The sequence below is a fragment of the Melitaea cinxia genome, chromosome 23 (assembly GCF_905220565.1).
Source record: "Melitaea cinxia chromosome 23, ilMelCinx1.1, whole genome shotgun sequence".
In the NCBI taxonomy this organism is placed as follows: Eukaryota; Metazoa; Arthropoda; class Insecta; order Lepidoptera; family Nymphalidae; genus Melitaea; species Melitaea cinxia.
Window position 1 is genome coordinate 5317018 of NC_059416.1, and position 18226 is coordinate 5335243.

Here is an 18226-nt window from a genome sequence, read left to right on the forward strand (position 1 = left end):
CTCGTTGCAGCGCGCGGCGCGCTCCTCCCAGCTCTGCTTGGTGGAGGCGGGCAGGGAGCGCCACTCGTTCCCAACGATGCGCGAGATCTCACCTGCGGAAATTGACTCGGTATAGAATCATATCAAATTGTTTTTAGTACCGAGATGGCAAACAGCGTATGCTCCGCCTAACGCTAAGCGGATACCGTAACTTATGAGCAGTAGCAACACCAGGAGCATTGCAGATCCTAGCCCCGACTCTCTCCACTTCTGGGCACCTTACTCACCACAGGAATACCACAGATGTTATCTTCTGTAAGGTAGATGTGCTAATAGACATTAGACTTTCAAGCGGAGCGTGTCGTTATCGCTTCAAATAAATAAAAAAATGACCAGAAATTTCATATTACTTTGATGATCAAAAAAGTCTTGTCATGCACATCAGTGAAAGTGGTGAAGAAGACGAAGAAGAAGAAGAAGACGAAGAAGAAGAAGAAGAAGAAGAAGAAGTGATCCAGTGTGTTCCTGTTTCTTAGTACGATCTACAACCATAACCTTCGTCTTGGATCTGTTCACGGAAATGCCCATTCCTTGTTTATAAAGTTCTTGTTTATTAAGTATAAGTTCTTTAGTTTTACTCCACCGATACTGACGCTACCTTCCCAGTCTTCGAGCGTTCGCCTCATAACAGGACAGAAAGCACACAACCTTGTTTTTTACCAAATTTGAAAGGTTTGGAGACTGTCTCGTCTATCTGTACGACTCCTTCACTATTGTAGTAGTATCTCGAGTAGCGCTACTAGGTGTTGTGGTAGGCCCAATTCTAAAAGAACCCTCCATAGACAGCTCCAGTCGACACAATCAAAAGCCTTACTGTAATCGACGATGCACATGACCACTGGTGTGTTAAATTCGTAAGACTTCTCCACTAGTTGCCGTATGTTCAAAATTTGCTCGCGAGTGTCTTTTCCTTTGACGAAACCTGTTTGATTCTGCGGGATCTGCCAGTGCAGGTACTAACGGATCCAGTTGTTTCAGATGTAAAGGGTACTTTCTTATATAAAGGGACCACAACAGAAAGGGCCCGGCCTTTGGCCGTACACCATTACGCCAAACTAGGTTGCAGATCAATCCAATCCAATATGTCTATCCCAGCGTCCCCCAGAGTGGTTAACGTTTCAGCTGTTATTTTATCCGGCCCTAGAGCTTTTCTCTTTGAACATATCCCTTTTATCCGCTATAATCAAATCCGGCACGTTTTTCGTGACAGTACAGGGCTTTGCCATGTCCAGATTTTATGAGGCTTCTTCTCGAAAAAGGAATTCATCAAATACACCGACTCGAGGAAGTTGCAAAGCATTTGTCCCCTGTGATTCCTGCGCCCTAATCCGAGTGGTCAAATTTTCGACTCGTCGCGGTCTTTTGTCATATCGTCATACAAGGCTTCGACTTCATCGTCAGAATGTGTCGAGGTTGGTGCATATACCTATATCACTTTCAGGGAATATCTATCGAGTCGACACAACACTTTGCTGACTTGCACAATGTTGCTAGTGAGGCCACCACCTTCATGGAAGCAGTACAATTGCCGAAATTTTTGGCACGTGCTCATGAGTTTTGCCCATAGTCAACACGCTGCGCAGAAGGGTTGGTGACCGTAGGACTGGCTTTATCGCACCAAAAACGCCACTGCTCATTATCTGTCTGTGTATTTTAAAGCCAGCAGTTGCATGGTTATCCCATCAGTCGTCTTCAACAGTTCCAAGGTAGTAGGGAACTTTGTTATCCTTTTGTCGCTTCTTACGACACCCACAGGAAGAGAGGGAGTTGCTATATATTCTATACTGCCGTAGCTAGACAGCAGTAGCACATTACATATACACAAATGTAAAAAAAGAAACTATCTTACCAAACGTTGATTCCGGATTGTTTGCTACGATAGCCTTCCTTACTTCGCTAGAGTAGAGAATGTAACCAGTGACTATCTTCTGTTTCTGTTCTTTTTTCTTCTTGCTGCTCGCCGGTGTAGCAGCCGCTTGGCTGTTTGAACGCTCTTGACTTGAAGGTGTCATAGATGGATTGTAGGGGTTGCTATTACCACCTATTTAGAAAAACGAAAATTTAGAAACACTACTCTCTCAACAACCCACAATAGGAAACACAAAGATTCAAACAGTAGTATGTATATGTATAGCCTTAGCAAATGTCATTAGTGTTTGCCATCATAATGTATTTTAATAGAAGGATAAATTGTCTTATAATCGTATTAAGACGAGTATAAAACAATTGTACACTCGCCAACTATAGGACGTAAAATATAGAATATTTGTTAGTGTATCAAAACAAAATACAGGCGAATTAAGAACATCCTCCTTTTATGAAGTCAGCTAAAAATAGTAATTAATATTTTGTAAGAATTACGTTACCTATAGAAAGTGGTGTAGCCGGCGAAGCAAGTGAAGAATCGTCAAGAGAATTTTCCAGAATCATTTCAACGTCTTGACTTCCGATCGTGGTATTGATGAGATTCGTGAACTGAGGCTTACCATCCTGTTAAAATATTGAATATATATTAATACGTGTTTAAATAAACTGCGTTGGGATTATTATTTTATAGATTTATAATTATTAAATACACACAGAACCAAGAATCCAAAGCCGTTGTTAGATTTCGATACAAAAAAAGCTGGTTCAAATCCCGCTCATCATTTCAGCCTATCACAGTCCACTGCTGGACATAGGCCTCCACAAGTTCACGCCAAAAATGGAGTGAACTAATGTGTTTTGCCCATAGTCACCACGCTGGGCAGGCGGGTTGGTGATCATATCCCGCTTGAAGGACCTGAATTTTATTAAACAGAACACGTACAATAGGAAGAGTTGAGTAAGAAATAACTAAACTCCACAAGTGCTGCTTTTGACTTGAATTTATACAGTACAATGTGAATACATGTCAAACTTTAGTGAGTTGCATGGTAGGCAGAATTTGCCTTACACAAACACATAAAATAATATGCCGAGCACAAAATACATGTACGAGTTAATACTTAATACACACATAATCTACATAATTGTTAAACAACAAATTCAAAAGTGCTTTTAATGCCTACTATACCGAATGTTTTTTCGACTTTTTTTGATGCGACACTAATTAAAAATAAAACACCCCATACACAGTGAGATTCTTTTATTATATTTTACACTATTCACTCTTTGTAAAAGAAGTACTAAACAGCTCATCCTAGTACGTTTTTAGCTTCCAGTCGCAAATGAAATATGAATTCTGCCAAACCAATTGACCGCGCGATTTCTAATATACAATTTCTAGTTTTAAAATATTACATAAGAATCACTTAGACCCTCCCCTCCCCCATGTAAAGGTATGTTGGGAAATCCTAAAATCAGACCTCTTTAATGAATGGTCCCACTCGAATAAAGTGATTTTAATTTTAGTTTCCTAGTCTAAAATAACCTTTAATTATATAATTTTAAACATACCATCGAATCGGCATTAACATTAGGGTTGAAAGGTTTCTGAGCGAAAGCACTCGAGGAAGTTTGAACGTCTTGAGCTGAGGCTAACGCGGGCGGGCCCAGGGGTTTAGGGAAATAGTAAATCTGAAAGAGTTATAAGTTATACATTATCATATTTAAATATTATAAATTTAAAAATTAAACATATTGTTTGTTTTAAACATGCTTCTTGAGTTGGTAATCAGATATCTAAATATTTGTAAAGAAAATATAGGTTATAACGCTATAATTCGATGGCAGCAGTAATCATAAGGAAAAAAATAGACCATAATAGTGGCTAGTATGATTAAACGATTTTTAAAATTGCCAATTCCAGGAAATATCATGCCGATTTTAAAAATTCTGTCGTTACATAATTCAGTTTATACTTTTGATTTTTAAAATATATATATATAGTCACCATATATGAGGCTTTCGAAATAAATGAAAATACTAAATAAAACCAAAGAGAATCATCTCAAATAACTTCAATCACTCAATTAATCCTAAAAACAATCTGTCCTTCATACTAAAATAAGCATTAAAAAAAACATTATCATAATTACTTCGTCTACTGTGACATCCTTTGTGTGCTCGAACTTACGCAAGCCTGACTTGAGCTTTCTCGCAACTCTGTTAGACTCATCGTATACTGACTCACAGACATACACATCGTTTTCTGATATTTCTGTGGGGCGACCTGCAATAATAAAATAGAAATATATTATTGTCATGGAATGCGATGGTAGAGCAATCATCGCGCGATCGACTACTACTACTATAATTAATTAACCTTATACATAAGGTTTTTGTATAAATAAGGTTTTCTCTTGCTAATCGTGCTTTTAGGGCAGTTTTATACTTTATATTAGGTTGATGATAATCAAAATGCAATTACGGTTTAAAGAAAATTTAAGTTTTTATAATTATAAAAAAATTTCATAACAAATATTTATCGTGTTATTTCAAAAGTAACAAGAATGTATTGATCTTAAAGACTACACTACACTTACATTTAAGATAATCGTCATAGTCAAGCACTGAACATTTCCCAACAATACCGACAAGTGGACTTGTGTCGTGCATGGTCGTTAGGAGCACTTCTTGTTTGTAGAAAGGCTGCAAAATATAAACTTATTTATCTATTTACACAAAAAACAAATATCGCGTAAATTTCGTACGACTGCGCCAAATTGCATCACTTTGTACGTTTTAGTCAAGATAAGGTTCGTCTAAAGGAAAATAAAAAAAAGCCATTTTCACGATAAAAACATGGCAGTACAAAGTCGCCGGGACAGTTAGTAAAATACAATTCGAAGAAATACAACTCGTTAATCTCACCTTGTTAATAATATTGGCCACCTCAGATGGGAAGATCAAAAATGGTCCGCGGAAGTAGCATTTGTTGCTGGAATAACAAATATTAATATAAGAATGACTCAAACTACAATACTCCAATGGGCACTCATAATTCATCACAATACAACTAGTTGTCAATTACCAGTACTAGTCACCACCTCACCACATTTTACCCACCTCATAACCCCAGAGATCAACAAAAACTCTCAGACCTTGAGCCATAAAATTTTTATTTGCCACTAGGGTAGCAAACAAGTATAGTCTCCTGATGGTAAGAGGTTACCATAACCAAGAAACCTATGCTATCAAGATCATCACAAGCATACACTACCTTTATCCCCAATTTTCTTCGGGAGTTCTGGCCACCTCACTCATCACAGACTTTGGTCTAAAATTTGGTCTTTTTAAGATTCGGGTACCCCAGTCAGGTTGCTCCAGATTTTGAGAAGGAAATTTCGTGCTTTGCCCTACCTCAGTTAAATTACCTGAACTCCACTTATATGCTACAATACTCACTCTCCAGTCTCCCATATAGTGTCGACCTGTGCTATTAACTGCTTGCCGCCATCAGTTACAACATAGACGTAGTCTCCTGTCTTTATGACTCCGGAACAAACAGTGTTGTACTGCTCATAGTAGGTGTTCTCATCGTCAGTACCGAGAGGATTGTACATGACTACGTCCTGTTGACAATGAAATATTAAATATACCCTTTATAAAGTATAATAATAATAATACTCTTTATTGTACACAAAAAAAAAATCAACAATAACATATTACAAAAAAAAAAAACAGTGTACAAAGGTCACGGTCTTATCGCTAGAGGAGCGAGCTCTTTCAGACAACATGACATTTGGGCATATAGGACACAGCGTAGTGAAAGCAGTAGGGAAGTGTACACAGAGAAGTGACAATATATAATATACATATGTAAATATTTCTGATTTATGCATTAAGGTACGTATGTCTTATATGTGTGTTGCACACGCCTCTACCATCCTATTTATTTCTTCTACCTGAGGTTGCTTAAAAAGGTTTCTGCTTTATTAGTAAGGCTGACTGTTGTACATTCTTTTGTAGGCATTCTTATCCTGTCTAAAATAAGTTGCAAAAATTACAATTATCTACGATAAACTTTTACATTATTACGTATACATTTTTAATGTTTTTAAATATCAGTACAATTTCCACTTCTTCGCATCTCAAATAAAGAAAGAAACATGAATTAGGTGTGTTAAAGTGGTTTTACACTGTCTGCGACAATATGTAGAGATGACTTACAGGTCTCTCTTTCTCTTGGACGTTTTCAAGTATCTCTAACTCAGCGAGTTCATCTTTGTGCTTTTCCACTCTTTCCCGGAATACTGACACTGTTCTGTTTGGCTCCAGAGGAATCTGTAAAAATAATAGTTTAAAAGTTTTATAACATAAAACCAGTAAAAAGTCTTTACAAGTGTATTTATGCCATTATCTTAGTGACACAACAAATGTCATAACCAATTTCAGAATAATATTGTTTCTATTAAACTTTAATATAAAGTTATATCAACTGCACCGACCAATGTCCTTCATGTATTCTTCACTCTACGTGATATTGGCGGAATTAGCTGTGACCTACTGGCACAACTGAAAGCCATTAAACCAATCAATCAATCAAACTAATATTAATATTAATCTCTTTAATCTATTACTAATTCCATACTATAATCATCTGTAGTTATAATCATATATATATAGTTATATGTTATGTATATACATATGTAATTATATATTATATATACAACTAGCTGACACCGCAAACGTTGTTTCGCCATATATGTTATAAGCCCCTTTAATCCTCCCCCCTTATAACTTAGAGGTATGAAAAATAGATGTTGTTTGATTCTCAGACCTACCCAATATGCACACAAAATTTCATGAGAATCGGTCAAGCCGTTTCGGAGGAGTTTAACTACAAACACCGCGACATGAGAATTATATATATATAATTATTTATATATAATTATTTAAGAATATAATTACATCTCTAAGTATGAGAGCAGCTTCTTTCTCAGCGCCCTCCCATGTCTTGAGTTTCTTGAAACAGCGGTTCTTGCTGTTGTAGCGACTCTCACACACGTACACATCTTTGTCTAAATAACCTGTAGATATATTATTATTTTTAATAACAACTTATATATATAATGTATTACGAAACAGTAATAAGAGGTGGAAAACTTGACTTTGAGGATGAGATTTTATGTAAATGTGAGTAATGTGTGTGTCAAATTTAACCGTTTGTGAATTGTGGACAGTTCTGGCAGTTGGTTTTCTGAACTTAAGAATCAGTCTACTGTCAATTTCAAAATTGGAGTTGCAAGAAATTGCTCGTGTACGCTGAGTGATCTCAATTTTATAGGGTTCCATACTCCTAAAGGAAAAAAGGGAACCTTTATTGACCGCCTGTCTGTCAAGACCCTTTTCTCTGAAATTCATATCTAATACTCAGGTCTATCTTCCCTCGAAGCTGTGAATAAATCAAACTTCTAAGCTAACACAATCAAAAGATACAGCCGTTTATGCTTCCGCAGTTGCAAAGGAATTAAAACCTACAGACTTACGAAGCAAGGTTGTGCACGAAGTAACGTCTTACAGCACAGAAAAAGGAAAAATTGCGAAAAGCATACATTTTTAGTTTCATCACATAATAAAAATATTTATAACAATTTTTGTACGGAACTTTCGGTGCCACACACCACAGGAACACAACACTACTAAAAAACAGATCATTTAGTTGTTATCTTCTGTGAGGTACTTCTAGGGACGGACTGCTCCAGACTCACACGTCACAATACAATATACACAATACCCTTTTTTTTATAAGTAATAAACAGTAAATAAATATAACATACACACACGGTCATCTGTTCTTATGGTAAGCAACTGCTTGTGTTATAGGTAACAGCCGACTGTTGTAGTTATTATTATTATTATTATTTTTTTTTTGATAAATTTACATAGAAATAAAACATATGTATATCTATACATATAATAAAATAGTAGGAAAGTAGGAAAGGAAAGTAAAGTAGTAGGAAAGTCAAAACTGTACATTGAATATTTTGTTTAAAGAATACTTGGGGTGTGATCTACAATCGAAACCGAAGCCAAAAATATAGTTTTTAGAATTTTTGTCTGTTTGTCTGTATGTATGTCCGGGATAAACTCAAAAAGTACCGCATGGATTTACTTCAAATTTGTCACGAATATTATTAAGAAGTCGTGTCAACATATAGGCTACATATTATCAAGCTATCACCTACCGGGAACGAGCAGTGAACCTTTATTTCCTCAACGCATTCTGTAACAACGTGTAATCTAACGACGCATATTTGAATGTTGTTGTTATTATGTTAATAACCATGCTATATAAGCTAGCTTCAACCTATAAAAATCACGCAATATAAATAATTAAGCCTATAAACATATTTAAATGAATATACATAAGTAGACAAGACAATTTTATAGCAGCGCCATCTATGAGATTTTTCTGTAGATATGAAATGTAAAGAAGAAACGGGTAAAAGAATGTTATTTTAAAAGGTATAATCGTAGGTATTTTTGGTGCTGTAAAGCGTTCGCGCAGACGACGTTGCGGGCAGCAGCTAGTACATAAGTATAAAAGAAGCTAGTAAACAATGGATACCGAAGATAAAACATAAAGGGGAAACAATAACACAGCGCAAAAAGATTAGTTACTTAGCTACTAATTTCTACAGACAACTAACTAACTATACGGAAAGATAGAACCAAATGAAGACCAACTTACTAGCGTGTATGATAATACAAACTTTCCAGAATCATTATTAGAACCTGTGCCGGAAATTTTACAAATCGAGGTTGAGAAAGCAATTAAAAGCCAGAGGATGGAAAAATCGCCAGGTCCAGACAAAATCACAAACCAGCTGCTTAAAGGAAGGAATTCTTACAAATATATTCAACGGCATTTTAACAAGTAACCGCATTCCAGAACAGTGGACACAATCGTATAATTCTGATACACAAAAAAGGGGACAAACAGGACATAGGAAACTATAGACCCATAAGTCTGATGTCTAACATTTATAAGGTATTTGCTAAGATCATACTAGATAGGATGACTCCAATGCTAGACGAACAGCAGCCAGTTGAGCAGGCAGGATTCAGAAAGGGTTTTTCCACAATTGACCATATCCACACACTGAAGAAAATCTTTGAAAAGTGTAACGAATAGAACAAAAAAGTGTATATTGCTTTTATTGACTACACGAAAGCTTTTGACAGCCTTAACCATAGGAATATATGGAGCACCTTAAACCAACAAGGATTACCAGCTACATACACAAATATAATTAAAACAATCTACGCAAATAGTCAGGCCAGAGTCCAATTAGAAACACTGGGCAGCAAATTCTACATAAAAAGAGGTGTCAGACAAGGCGATCCACTATCTCCTAAACTTTTCTCAGCAGTTCTTGGGAGCATTTTTCGTAAACTAAACTGGGAACGTTTTGGTCTCAAGTTAAACGGATCTAAATTAAACAACCTAAGGTTTGCTGATGATCTAGTACTTTTCGAAGAAAATTCGGAAAACCTGGAAAAGATGATCCAAGAACTACACGCGGAAAGCCAAAAAGCAGGACTGAAAATGAATCCTAGTAAGACTAAATTAATGACCAACTCCACCAAAACAAAAATAATCGTGAACCAACAAATCCTCGAATTTCTTGAGGTATATACATATCTGGGCCAGCTATAATGACCAAACTAGTAACGAATTAAATTTAAGAATTGCCAAAGGATGGAAGAAATACAGGTCCCTAAAGGAAATCATGAAAGCTGAGACCAGACCTGAGTATGGCTCTGAAAAGAAAAACCTTCAACATGTGTATCCTTCCATGCCTAACCTACGGATGTGAAACATGGTCGCTAACCAAAACTTTAAGGAAGAAACTGGCAAAGTGCCAGAGAGCGATGGAGCGAAGCATTACAGGTTGTAAGCGAAAAGATAAAGTGAGAAACTTTGATCTCAGAAGTATAACGATGCTTGCTGATATCCCGAGCAAAATAGATAAGCAGAAATGGGGATCGACAGGTCATATGATGCGTGACACAAAAGGAAAAAGGAGTAAGGTAGTGACAGAATGGTATCCAAGAGACGGAAAGAGGAAGCGCGGACGACAGAAAACAAGATGGGTGGACGATATCAGAATAACATGCCAAGAGGCACACCGAGATAAGGGATATTTTATTAAGACATATATTATGTTTTTATTATTATATACATAAATATATGTCAGCACAGCCTATTGCAGTCCACTGCTGGACATAGGCCTCCCCAAGTTCGCGCCAGACATCCCGGTTTTCCGCAATCCTCATAATAAATATATAAACATATAAATGCAAATATTACACTCAGACTCAGGCGGGAATCGAACCCGCAACGCGTGGAGCAGAAAGCAGGGCCACTACAAACTGCGCCAACGGGCTAGTCGACTCAATGGATAGTTTATTGATATAGAAACATACCTTCCGGGCGGTACTTGAAGTACTCCTTGACGTTCATGACGTAGCAGCGGCCCAGCACGAGGTCCAGCGGCAGCGTGCGGTGCGTCTCCGTCTTGAACACCTCCTGCTGCAGGAACTTGCGCGTGCGCACGATTGTTGATATAGAAACATACCTTCCGGGCGGTACTTGAAGTACTCCTTGACGTTCATGACGTAGCAGCGGCCCAGCACGAGGTCCAGCGGCAGCGTGCGGTGCGTCTCCGTCTTGAACACCTCCTGCTGCAGGAACTTGCGCGTGCGCACGTTTGTTGATATAGAAACATACCTTCCGGGCGGTACTTGAAGTACTCCTTGACGTTCATGACGTAGCAGCGGCCCAGCACGAGGTCCAGCGGCAGCGTGCGGTGCGTCTCCGTCTTGAACACCTCCTGCTGCAGGAACTTGCGCGTGCGCACGTTTGTTGATATAGAAACATACCTTCCGGGCGGTACTTGAAGTACTCCTTGACGTTCATGACGTAGCAGCGGCCCAGCACGAGGTCCAGCGGCAGCGTGCGGTGCGTCTCCGTCTTGAACACCTCCTGCTGCAGGAACTTGCGCGTGCGCACGTGGAACGTCTCGTGCGGCCTGCAGCCGGACCACACACTTTACTGCTATTCTATACTTCGGGACTGTTGAGCTCGCTTATAACACTGGGTACATTGCCTAACGTTGTTATGTACCTAATGTTAAGATGTCCATTTTTATTTTTTTTTTGAGTTATTTGCTAACTAGATAGTTAAGGTAACTTTCTTTTTAACATTCGTTAAGTGTGTGTATCAAGCTTATGATGAAATGTTTTAATTTTATTTCAATGTTTTCATTTCATAACTTAGTAAAACTGTTAAAGACAAGGACGCGCCTGGCGTTACCGCATGCATGACCCACAGTTCTATCTCGAGCGACTAATAGACTTTTACTCACGACGCCGAGCTGTTCACTCTCACTTTGTACTTTCTTTTATAATATACGATACGATAAAAAATACAGTCCACTATACACACATATCTTAATCCACTTAATTATTATGTAACCAGCATTCAGGTAGCCAGATTTCCCTACCACATGGGTAGGTACAGGGCACTGAGCCCAACACTAAGTTTATTAATATTTCAAATGTTCCTAAACGTTACAAGAATATATTCGATTAATTCGACAAATTCATTTTTAAGAAGAACGTAACACTTTCTGCACAAAAATATTATATAACAAAAACTGTAGAGAGTAATAGAGTAGATCTATGCCCATTCCCTGAAAAGTACCCTGTAAATATAATAAACAACCTATCAGGGACTCGTAAACATTTTTTTCAATTACATTTCAAGTACATTCAAAACAGTATCTTGTCATAGAATTTATGTAAAAGTATAAAAATTTGTCCCATATTACCTGAAGTAGACATTGGCGTAGACCATTGGTACTCCATCGGAATTAGTCCACATGCGTTGTAGCTGTACTACGGAAGGTTCCTTGTTTCCTTTCTCTCCTTGTACGTACACGAAGTCGCCTTTGCCGTATTGACTCTGTGGCGGTGCAGCGCCTGACATTGATTCGTCGGTACTCGATCTGATGAAGAATATTAAATTCCGTATATTTAACCACTAGCGACCCGCCCCGGCTTCGCACGGCTGCAATGCTGATACTAAATATACTACAGAATACCTTTATTTATAGTATGAATCTAGCTTATAGCATGGTTATTAACATAATAACAACATACAAATATGCCTCGTTAGATTACACGTTGACAGAATGCGTTGAAGAAATAAAGGTTCACTGCTCGTTCCCCGTAAGTGATAGCGTGATAATTTGTAGCCTATATGTTGACCCGACTTCTTAATAATATTCGTGCCAAATTTGAAGTAAATCCATGCAGTACTTTTTGAGTTTATCCTGGACATACATACAGACAAACAGACAAAAATTCTAAAAACTATATTTTTGGCTTCGGTATCGACTGTAGATCACACCCCAAGTATTCTTTTAAAAAAATATTCAATGTACAGTTTTGACTTTCCTACCATTTTATTATATGTATAGATATTACTGACAAATTGTTACTTTAAAATCTAGTCACAGTAAAGTAAAAGGCCGTGATTGGTAAATTAAAGATTTACGGAATAAATCAAAAAAGAACGGATTAGTTTAAGTTATTGTAACACTTTAAAGTGGCTTAACGCTTTATTTAAAAAAGTGTTATGACTAAGTTAGTTTATATAGCGATATAAACTTGAGCCTGTTCAGAAAACAAATTGTTTCACTTACGAATAGTTAAATCTATACAAATAATTGAAATTCGAGTGTCTGTTTGTAATATTAAAATAACCGCTTTTTACTAAATGCATATGATGCGTTTGACCATTATTTCACCTGATGATAAGTGAAAATTCGGTCTAAGATAGAGCACGCATATCTAGAAGTAACCTGTTCACTCGCGACTTAAAGATCCCCAGGTTATAGTTTTCCGGAAAAACAGACGTTGGTAGAGAGTTCCAATCTTTGGCCGTATGGATCAAGAATGTACTAACGAATCGCTTAGTGCGTAAAGGGGGAATGTCAACCATATAAGGGTGGCGTAACGCAGAGCGTCTGGTTGTACGATGATGGAAGGGGGAGGGGGAATCAGGTCATGGACTTCCTGCGCGCACTTTCCGAAGTGTGTCTGATAAAAAATCGACAGGCTGGCCCCCCTACGCCGATGATGCAAGCTTTGCAGCTTTACAGCCACCAGTGCATCATCGCCGATGAGCCCCCTGGCTCGTCTCTCAATTGACTCAAGAAGCTCCAGCTGGTACTTGGCTGAGCCATCCCAAAGATGAGAGCAGTACTCCATGCATGATCGAACTTGCGCTTGATATAAATTTAGAAGCTGTTCCAGGGTGAAGTACTGTTTCACCTTCGAGAGGACGCCCAGTTTTTTGGCAGCTGTTTGAGCCTTTGCCTCTATGTATGAGCCAAAATTGAGGGTGGATGACAAAGTAACGCCAAGAAGCTCCAGGTGGCCGGTTATGGCCGCGGGTACACCTCGGAAAGAGGGAGTCAGATGGAAAGGACTCTGCTTTGCCGAAAAGAGACACGCCCGGGTCTTAGAGGCGTTGAACTTAACCAGGTTTGCGTCACCCCAATATACATATACCAAAAAACATTTTTTACAATTTTTATCTATCTGCCTGTCAGTCTGTTTGTTTAGGCTAATCCTTGAAACGTCAGGACCGATTTTGACAGGACTTTCACTAGCTGGCTAGCTGATGAAAGTCCTGTTAACAGTCAAAAGTGTCAAATGAGTAACATCGGCTACTTTTATTTGTGAAATTCATTTATTTTATAACTATACAAAGTGAACAATAACAGTTTTGTTAAATTCCACGCGGACGAAATCGCGGGCACAGCTAGTTTAGAATTATATCTTGTTTGAAATTTAAGGTCAGTAAGAAATACGAACTGTTTCCTGAATATAGTAAACGGGGAATAGGTTTCTAATATATACTATACTTATATAGGGTCGCTTCTTAACTATGTTGATGTATTGTTAAAGCTTTTGGATTATTCTTATGGTAGTCTCTCTAACTGAGGTAGAGCACGGCAGAAAATATCCTGCACTTTAGCCTCGACCACACCACAAGACCTCGACCACAACTAAATAATATTGATTTCAAGGAATGTTGTGTTCCTGTGGTAAGATAACTAGAGCTCCCGGGGTGGATTGAGGGTAGGGTCGGTAAAGCTTCTGGTCTTACTTACGTCTATAAACTATGATAACCACTTACCATCAGGTGAGCCGTATGGTTATTTGCCGATCTAGTTGTATAAAAAAACCTACGTACCTAGTCTCATCCTCATCATCGTTTTCCTGCAACAGCTTGCACTGTTTGACGAGCTCCACACTTGTGCTGATGGTATCTCGAGTGAAGGCTAATGCTGGTGACACAAGAGTGTTACGACACAATGCATCCCGCTGCTCCACGTAGTACGACTGTAGCTCTACAGAGTCTTCAAAGATCTGGCTATCAGTTCGGGAAAGACGCCGGGCGCTGGGGACAATTAAAAATGGAAAATAGTTGGTAGATATGGAAAAACTTTTGGACAAAATTTACTTATTTTTAAACCTATAAATAATCTGGTAGGTCATAAAATGGTTAAAAAGAAGCAATGTAATAAAAATAACGCACACTTTTCTTTAGAGCGGTTGTTCTTAACCAGTGGTCCATGCTGGAAACCGAAGTAAACACAGAAAGTGATGTGCAGAGTGAGAGAGTCTCACTAGGCTATAGCTATACTGCCAGTTAAGTAAGTACTCCAGATTTTACCCCAAAAACAGTCGGTAGTCCAATACATGCGTCTTTGGTGCGACAAAGCCAGTACTGCGGTCACCAACCCGCCAGCCCAGCGTGGTGACTATGGGCAAAACACATGAGTTCACGTTATTTTTGACGTAAACTTGTGGAGGCCTATGTCCAGCAGTGGACTGTATAGGCTGTAATGATGAGTCCAATACAAAACATAGATTTTGAAACATGATTTCTTACAAGTAAAATATTAAGAACCACTGCTCTAGAGCTTTTCAGAAAAAAAAAAAGAAAGCATCCATATAATATCACATCAGCCTATCGCAGTCCACTACTGGATATAGGCCTCCACAAGTTCGAGCCAAAAATGGCGTGAACTCATGTGTTTTGCCCACAGTCAGGCGGGTTGGTGACGGTAGGGCTGGCATTGTCGCACAGAAGACGCTGCTGCCCGTCCTCGGCCTGTGTATTTCAAAGCCAGCACTTGGATGGTTATCCCGCCATCGGTCGGCTTTATAAGTTCCAAGGTGGTATTGGAACTATATTATCCCTCAGTCGCCTCTTACGACTCCCACGGGAAGAGAGATGGTGGCTATATTCTTTAATGGCGTAGCCACACAGCATATAATATACACATAAGTAACTATCACTTACCGTTCGAAAACCGCGAACATGTCTTGTTGGAAGTGATCCAATCTCTTGTAGAGGCCTTTGTCCAGCCTCCGTTTGACGAGATCTAAAGAAATAGCGCGTACTTTCTCTCCGTTTGCCGCTTCGTCGTGTTCTGGCAGTTCAGCCATACTATCCGAGTAGCATCTGAAAATATATTATTCAATACTACATCGTTCTGTATAAAACACATTAAAATCGTTCTGATGTTAATGCTGCATATTTTATAATTCGGTAAAGGAGCAATTGTCCCGTGTTGTAATTATCAGAGAAAAAAAACGTTGGGATATTTACATATTAATATTAATGTATAATTTTTGAACTAGTTTAAGGCGATCGTCGAGCGGTTGCAAGACGAGTTGCTAGACCAATCGCCCAACTGGTGGTCAGACTAGTTACCCGACTCGTTACCCCATTAATACGAAACTATTCAAATGTCAGTAACAACCAGTTACCGCCAGGGGAATAAATAAATCTGAATTTTGACCTGACTGGTTAGCCAACTTATTCAACTAGTTGCCCAACTGACTTTCTAACTGTAGCCCGACAGGTTACCGTTTAGTTACTCAATTCGAGCCCGACTATTGCTTATTACGCGACACGCTGTTAGGTCATTTAGTTACCCAACTTTTACGCCTAGTTGCTAGAGTAGCTAGTATGGAAGTGGGTTGACAAGTTCTCGACTATTGATCGACCCAGTATCCCGATTAGATGCTTGACTATTTATTTAAGAAACACAACTTAATCCTAACATTACAAGTTTTTAGTTTAAAAAATTAAAATATTAATTCTGTTATGAGCGTATTTTATTCGCCTTCAGATAATAGTCAGTTTTCATTATCAGTCCATCAGTTTAAAAATGCCATTTGATTAATCAGGTTGCGAAAAAATATAGTTATAGTTCCTCTGTATACTGGACAAAAACATTAACGAATTCAACTGGCGACGTTCATAGTAAAAATAGAACATGAAATACAAAATTGTTTTCAGTTATACATTTTTGCATATATGTCTGTTGAGTTTGTACGCACCTGCCCTCTTCATCCTGATGATTGTACACAGTAGTAAACAAGTTGAGCAGTAGTTCTTGCACCGCGGCTGGGACGTCTGGAACTGCATCGTCGTCTTCCCTGTGAACAAAAAACAATCTATTATTTATTCTAATCCAATACTTTCTATTACAATTAAGCAGAATAGTTTGTGAATGTAGCTTGTTGGATCTCGAAGTTTATTGCAAATTAATTTTGTAACTTAATTTTCACATTACTGTCTAATAGAGCAAGTTTTCCATTTTTATCCATATGTCCCGATTCTATTTACATTTTATAATATTTAAAATAGCATATGTCTTAATTCAAATTTTCGCCTATTCATTTTAATATTCCCAAGTTTTATCTGTTACATTTATAACATTAGTGAGACATACCGCAACAATTGTTTCGTTTGCAGACAAACTCTTTGCAGTATTAATGCATCTTTGTATATCTGTGAGTCTGGTTCATTGTACTTGCAAGCGTTATCAAACATTAGTATGAAGTCCGAAGCTAGTTCATTCACAGTGTTGTAGACTCCGTTCTTTAGCTTGTGAGCGATTTTCTCCATATCTATCGGATTTTTTATTAGCTCGTAGTAGTCTGGATATTCCGTTTTACTTGGCAGCTTCATGAAGATTAAGGCTAGTTGTCGATTAACTTTAACAAAAATAAATTAATTATAATTTAGAGTAGACTTAAAATAAGATGGTAATTTTTACTAAGCAATATATTAAAGTATTTTTACTGCGATAATTATTACATATTTTATCTTAGTTATTTTTATTTTTTAAGTAAGTATGTCTAAATGTTTTCAAATGTCAGTCATTTAAATAATTTAATAAATTTTCGTAAAAATGGGTGTCTGAAAAACAAGAATATAATCAATTTTCAATCTTATTGAGCCTTAATGTATCTAGCCTAAAAAAAAAATGGAAAAAATGACTTTTTAAAACTAAAACAGTCATGACACACGTCACAGAAAAAATTATGAAAATTAAAAAAAAATATATAATAAATATATGTACCTTTAGGATCCCTATAATCCCTAATAGCATCATACAAAGTCCTTAATTTTTGCTCAAACGGAGATAATTGCTTCGATTTAGCTGATTTGAAAGTTTTCAAAGGAGTTTTTCTTTCATAATTACTATTAATTTCCTTTAACTTTTCATTCATGACGCGTTCTAAGAGATTAGCATCTTCATATATCATTGAACCTTCTTCGTTAAATTGCCGACAGTTTGAGAACATTAAACGAAAATCAGTGACCATCTCATCCATACTACTGTATCTATCATTCTGTGGAATAAATACAATTTATATAGTTTGACGTGAAATATGGCGCAGTAGGACTAAAACCTTTTCGCTTCATAGTTATGAGCTCAATCCTCAACTAACATCTGGGATTTGATCATAAACACTAACACATCCGTTGGATCAGTCGGTCGGTAACCCAGCTTTGAGGCTATTTGTTGGTTAGATACTAGTCTAGAATCTTATAATTATTATAAAATATAGTAACATGTATATCAAGTCAGATATTACCTAAATTACATGCCAAAAATTGCGTTTCTTACTCACTGCGTGTATTGTAAAACCATATATTTAATTATATCTTATTCAAACAAAAAGAAAATCTGAACTAAATAAGAAACTAACTACATTTAAATCCCGAGAATATGGTAATTGATTATTTTTCAGACATACAAAAATATTATTTATAAATACAACACCAATGTTCAATTAAGTTGTATACTCAATAATAATATCACAAGATAGATAAGTTATAATTAATATTGAAGTAGGTTTTAAAAGCATGTTTGTA

The 18226-nt window shown here is 37.4% G+C and overlaps 1 protein-coding gene across 1 annotated transcript in view; it reads right to left on the bottom strand.

Moving 5' to 3' along the window:
• Positions 1-18226, bottom strand: part of LOC123664964 (protein polybromo-1) — a 37835-nt gene that overhangs the window by 8405 nt on the left and 11204 nt on the right. Inside the window, exons 11-26 of the mRNA XM_045599329.1 lie at positions 17427-17700; positions 16794-17058; positions 16399-16497; positions 15353-15514; positions 14237-14443; positions 11802-11978; positions 10852-11000; positions 6874-6992; positions 6133-6246; positions 5368-5534; positions 4834-4900; positions 4506-4611; positions 4059-4192; positions 3478-3597; positions 2406-2529; positions 1889-2080 (exon numbers count right to left, since the gene is read on the bottom strand). Of these exons, the coding sequence (XP_045455285.1) occupies positions 1889-2080; positions 2406-2529; positions 3478-3597; positions 4059-4192; positions 4506-4611; positions 4834-4900; positions 5368-5534; positions 6133-6246; positions 6874-6992; positions 10852-11000; positions 11802-11978; positions 14237-14443; positions 15353-15514; positions 16399-16497; positions 16794-17058; positions 17427-17700 (2476 nt within the window). The remainder of the gene's footprint in view (positions 1-1888; positions 2081-2405; positions 2530-3477; positions 3598-4058; positions 4193-4505; positions 4612-4833; positions 4901-5367; positions 5535-6132; positions 6247-6873; positions 6993-10851; positions 11001-11801; positions 11979-14236; positions 14444-15352; positions 15515-16398; positions 16498-16793; positions 17059-17426; positions 17701-18226) is intronic.